Source organism: Glycine max, chromosome 17 (assembly GCF_000004515.6).
Source record: "Glycine max cultivar Williams 82 chromosome 17, Glycine_max_v4.0, whole genome shotgun sequence".
NCBI classification, from domain to species: domain Eukaryota; kingdom Viridiplantae; phylum Streptophyta; class Magnoliopsida; order Fabales; family Fabaceae; genus Glycine; species Glycine max.
In genome coordinates this window covers 11,538,783-11,544,782 of record NC_038253.2, presented here as the reverse complement: position 1 = coordinate 11,544,782, position 6,000 = coordinate 11,538,783, and the positions used below count along the sequence as shown (strand labels likewise).

General features: G+C 31.5%; 1 protein-coding gene across 1 annotated transcript; it reads left to right on the top strand.

The window, feature by feature from the left end:
* The first annotated feature begins 1,315 nt into the window (after window positions 1-1,315).
* On the top strand, window positions 1,316-2,565 carry ZFP5 (zinc finger protein ZAT4-like). Its single transcript, NM_001317661.2, has one exon. It carries the CDS (start codon window positions 1,474-1,476, stop codon window positions 2,263-2,265), a length of 792 nt encoding a protein of 263 aa, NP_001304590.2. The 5' UTR covers window positions 1,316-1,473; the 3' UTR covers window positions 2,266-2,565.
* Window positions 2,566-6,000: the final 3,435 nt, after the last annotated feature.

The window sequence follows — 6,000 nt, the reverse complement described above, 5'->3', positions numbered from 1 at the left end:
TGATATTGGGGATTTTTGGCTATATATAAAAAAGAGAACCTTTTCTTTAAGATTATATAAAAAAGAGAAGTTAATTTTATTTTTACATGGAAAAAATTATCAAGAGATAAAAACAATAAGGAAATTCGGTAACGTGATATTGTATCCAATCTTACATCTTCTTTGCATTTTGCAATCAAAATTTAATAGAAGCACCAATCATTCAGGATTAGTGAGTTGCACATCGCTACCAAATAATTATCCATTATCACGGCTTCCATTCCAATGAATATATTTCAGGGGCCCATATTTTTGTTTCTCAATGCAATTCTGGTCCTCCAAACTAGACCTACATACCAAATTTGCCCAATGTGACAGGAATCCGCTAAATAAAAAACATATTTACATCTAACTTAAATAAGCAAATAATATGATATTGTTCTAATTTAAATATATAATTATATTAAATACTATATTTTATTATTTTTATTGGAAATAAGTTTTAAGGTAAACAAATATATTAAAACTTGTTAATAGAGTATTAGAAAAAAAAAGTTATCATTCGTAATGATCATAGGTCTGAAGAACATAAAATATATGTGATTTATAAATAAAATTAAAAAATATAAGCATAAAAAAGTTAAAATATTATTGAGTGTTTATTAAAGAATTAAAATTTGGTCAAACTAACTTATAAACTAATAAAAAAAAAAGTTAAACACACAAAAAGTCACAAAAATTAATATTTCCTCCGTCACTAAAAGACTTAGTTCATCAAAATTAAAGAAAATAATTAATTTAGTTGAAAGATAAATTTATCTTAAATTTATAATTTTTTTATAAAACTATCTTTCTTATTAATATTTTACTCTCTTATAATGGTTTATCAATATATTATTTTTTATTTTAATAAAAAATAATTTTAATTTAAAAATAATTAATATAAAAAATATTATAGAGTGAGTCTTATAGTAAGAAAGAAATATTAATTTAAACTTGATTCTTATAAATAAAAATTGGGAGTAACAGAACAGTTTTATTAATTGACTTTTGAAATAATTAATATACTTAAAAGCAGCTGTTTATGTAATAATAAAAGCAGTAAGTATCCTAATGGTGCTTTGGAGAGACCTGGAAGCAATAAATGGAAAAAAGGTTATTCGAATTGGGCAGCAAGGTTTGCATGTTACTTATGGCTCTTTCTCTGTTCACGATCACACTTTCTTAATTTTGGGCGCTGAATAATTAATGCGACGGTTAATAATGTGTTTTGACATTTAGCTCGCACACACAAGAACTCATCTTTTATTGAACGCCAAAGAAAAAAAAGTCATAGTTTTTTTTTGGGGTTGTGTGTGTCTTTTGGTGGAGGAATGCTTGTCACCTACTCCTTTAAAGTTCTCCCAAAAACACTTTTGTGAGTGAGTGAGTGAGAGAAAGAAGAGAAGGAGTTGAAGTGGTTGTTGTATTGTAGTAGTGTGTAAAGTCTTGGTGATGGATAGACACAAATGCAAGCTTTGTTCAAGGTCTTTCAGCAATGGCAGAGCCCTTGGTGGGCACATGAAGGCTCACCTTGCTTCTCTCCCTCTCCCTCTCCCTCCAAAGCTTCACTCTTGTTTCTCTTCCTCTGACTCAGAACAAGAACAATCTTTAAGGGAGAATCCTAAGAAAACCTTGAGGATTCTGGATCCTGAAGACAGAGAGAGCGAGACAGAGTCTAATAAGAACCCGACTCGTCAACGATCCAAGCGCAACTGGAAATCTACCATGCCCAAGCTCAGCCTCGGACACCCCGAAGCCGAACCTCTCAGCTCCGTCTCCGACACCTCCCCCGAAGAAGACCTCGCCATGTGCCTCATGATGCTCTCCCGCGACACGTGGCAGGAACACAAACTCGCCAATGCAGGTCCACCCAAGACTCGCTGCAGCAGCGGATCAGAGATCAAGCTCAAGAACAAAGTCCGCTCCAAGCACCTCTGCCACGCTTGTCACAAATCCTTTCGATCCTCTCGCGCTCTTGGGAGCCACAGAACCCTGTGCTCTCCCCGTCAGGAAGCCCAAAATAACAGCATCATTAGTAATAACAACATTAAGGTTTTTGAATGCCCCTTCTGTTACAAGCTGTTTGGTTCTGGCCAAGCGCTCGGTGGACACAAGAGATCTCACCTAATTCCTTCTTCCTCTTCAACCGTTAATCATTCTGTCAAGTTGAAACAGAGCTTCATAGATCTCAACTTGCCTGCTCCGGCCGAAGACGACGATCTTAGCGTTGTTTCTGATGCCTAATTCGATCTGGCATATGTTTTAATTGTTTAATGTTTAGTTGTCTGGTGGTGTTACTCATAAAGTGAATTTTTCTTCTTCTTCTTCTTCTTCTTTATAAAAGTAGCTGAGAATATTTCATTATGTTTATTGACAGATCAAAAGCTTTTGATTCTACAATGGTAGCTGAATATAACTATAAGTTATGTTTTGTTTCAACTGGTAGATACGGCTAGAGTTATAACTCACATGGTGAATTTCTAGTTAACAGTGAATTTTATTGGTTTGTACGCAACTTGGTTCATCGTACTATAAGGTTTTAAACGTAGTTTCAATGCAAAATTGAGATTTGGTTGTGGACCAATAACTCTGGCCTTTCAAGTACTAAAGCGCCGCTGCAATTCTGTTTTAATGCTTTGGTTCTGTTTCACCGGTTTCTAATTTGTCCTTCCAGCTTGCACTTTTGGTTAGAATGAATAAATAAATGGCTTCTTTTTCCCTTTGTTTTTGCCTTCTTTTATGCTTGTATTGAGGGTCTTGGCATGAAACGTGAAAGCAATGATTCCTAAGAAAGACTTAGAATACAACTATACAATTAATTTTTATTTGTGTGTGTTCTTCTGATGCTCTTGGAGTTTCGGAGATGACTAGGAAGATTTTTAAAAAGCCTTTCAATTTCTGAATAAGGTTATTCTGTTGTTGGGTTAATGATAAGTATATTTTGTTTTATTATGGTAGACATTATCAGTTTATCTTCCTTGAAAACAACGAAGTATATCGGTGTAAAAGGAGGAGGTCCCGTACTATCAGATTTATGATATGATAAATTATATGCCGATCAAATGCTGCTAAAATAAATTAATAAACTAAATATAAACAACGAGGACTTTTTTTTATATATATCTATATAATAGTAAATGGCAATAAATTTGACAAAGAAATTTTAAAAAACATGGGGGAAGCATGGGACCTTTTTTTGCTGTGCATGTGAAACGTTGCTTCACGAGAATTTACTTGAACAGTGATGGGATTCATTAGAGTTTCTGTTAAGTTTTGTCCCAAGCCAGTGTAAGAAACGTGAACCGAACATGAGACTTAGTTATGGATCATTGATTTGGATCCTCTAAGGTAGAGATTCAATGAAGAAAAGCAAAGAAAGTGGGGGGAAATAGGACAAATCAGAAAGCCAGCCCTGGTCCTAACTACTTTAGCTTGGTTTCCACGATGATGCGTAATTGGGATTGGAGGGTGAAATTTGGCCATATAGATAAGATGAATAAACGACAAATTTTACGTTACAAAAATTGTCGTCTATTTATTCCCAACCTTTTCTATTGCAATGTGCTAATTGTCATTTGTGATAAACCTTACAAAACTTCATTAGCTGCTTTCTCCGTGTTCTGAAAGGCAAACATATCTGTTTCCTAATCTATGCGTTTTGCAAGTCATTTTGCAATTTGACACCGGATACCAATTTTACCTTTTTTTTCCTTTCTTTTTGGTGCAGGTCCCCCACCCCTATTTTTTTTTCATATGATTACAAAGGAGTATCTTAATCGGTTACTGGAATTTTTAAATTCTTCCAACAAATTTATTAGCATTCAAGGTACGTTTTCTCCTCTTCAGAATGATTTCTCTATACCATCAGATAGGATTCAAACCTAATTACATGCTAAGAAGTCTAAGCCTCAATTACTTCAACTAACCATTGTTGGTCCCCCATCCCTAATACTGCTAAATAGGTCAGCATTTTAACGTCGTTGTGAAAATAATTATAGTTTTGAAAAGAAGGCTTTGATACATCAGTAGAATCGTCAGAGGAAGGTAGGATATAGATTAAGTAATTGACAAAAACTACTATGATATTTGAGTCTAGAGAATCTTCAAGAGGGCCCTTCCAACTAAAGGAATATTGGATAACAACTACAATAACAAAGAAACATGGAGAGAAAAAATATGATAGGAAACATTATCACCCATGATTCCAACTTTTTTTATATTTCTCAAGTATTCCCTTAAACATGCAGGTTATCAACATCATTCACCTATAACAAATTAACTCAATACTTATTTATTTGGGTAAATTACAGCTTCACAAAATCTCTACAAATAAAATTTCTTTAAAGCACAATGATTTGTCAAAGCTGAACCAAAGTCTCTAGGTGTTTAACAATGATTTGTTTAAAGAAAAATGACCTGTCAAGGCTGAACCAAACTCCCACTACTTAGAGGAGAGTAGGACTAGGAAAATCCCTTTCACACTCACTAAAGGATCAAAATGTCATTTACTGCAAAGAAGGGTGTGTGACAAAGACATCTAGAGCATTAAGAGTCACGTGTATGGCACTTGGTCAATGTTCCTTTAGAAAGAAAAAGGATTCTCATCAGTGACTGAAGTCTACAGTGACCACTTATAAACTAAAGAGATAAGGGATGCCATTGTAATTTCTCAAATAACACGGAATGCTTAGCGCAAACCTGAGAGATAGGTAGGAATGCTATAAGTAAAGATTAAAAAACCTCTAAAGTAGATGAGTCAAAGAGACTAGTTTTCTCTTTCACTAATGTATCAACAAATGATGAAAATGTCTTTAGTTTGGGGCTTTTGAACAATTACATTGTGTGCAGTTTGGTATCCAATGATTCATAATATCTTAATTAATCAAGTTTTACTTTATTATTACAGCATAAAAAAATTAAGGGACTGGATCAGTCCTTTAAATTGTAAGAAAGAAAAGTGTTAGCAACACTCTTTTTTAATTAAAATTTATTAAAAATTACATAATTAAATATTTAAATAAGATTTGAAATTTACAAATTTTGGTGAATTTTAATAAATTTTAACTACCAATAGAATGCGTTTAAAATAATATGTTAGTGAATATTTTTTTAATATTTTTCGTGTAAGAAAAACTACAGATGATTTCAATCTAAATAATTTTATATTATATTAACTTGATCATATATGTCATTATATATTTATTAACTAATTCAATTAATAATTTTATCAAAACAAGTATAATTTAATAAGTTAATTTAATAACTTTCAATTTTTTACTATCAATTATTTTTTTTAGTTTTTAATTATTTTTGTTAAACATAACTTTAATGGATTTTGGATGTGAACTTGAGTATCGTGTAATATGAAATTATTTTAAAAATCGGTTTGTAAAACATAAAAATGAGAATGGAAACAAACAAGCCCTAATATATTTCTAATTTTTTTAATTTAACTTTTCTATCTTTTATCATCTCCCTTCCACTCTTTTATAAATAAAATTTTAAAAAACAAAAATATAATAAAACTCGTTTTTATTCATGAATTAATAAAAAAAAAGTTATTTTTACTCTCTCTTTTTCTTATAATTTTCTTTCAAGCAAAGTAGTAGTTAAAGTTTTGTTCTATTCTTTTATTATTCCTTTAAAGTTTAAACAATAAAAAAAGGCAATTGTGCTTTAGTTATTCTGTCTTTTTTATTCATTTTCAATTATTTTATTTATTATTTGATTAAAAAAATATTGAAACGAATGCTGCAACAACAAATAGAAATTTTGAATAGCATGAAGCTTTTTTTCGTCAAACATGCACAACCTGTTTTTCTTTCACGTGATTTTTTTATATAATCTTTTTAAAATTTCAAATCAATATTTATTTAAAAAGTAATAATAATGTGACATGATACATTTTGTGTTTGGTGCTTAGAAGTTAGAAGCAGCCCGACAAAGAATGCCGGTAACCTTCCTCAATCAACTCCAACA

Coding starts and splice junctions, on each gene's coding strand:
- ZFP5 (NM_001317661.2), top strand. CDS start 1,474: ATGGATAGACACAAATGCAAGCTTTGTTCAAGGTCTTTCAGCAATGGC.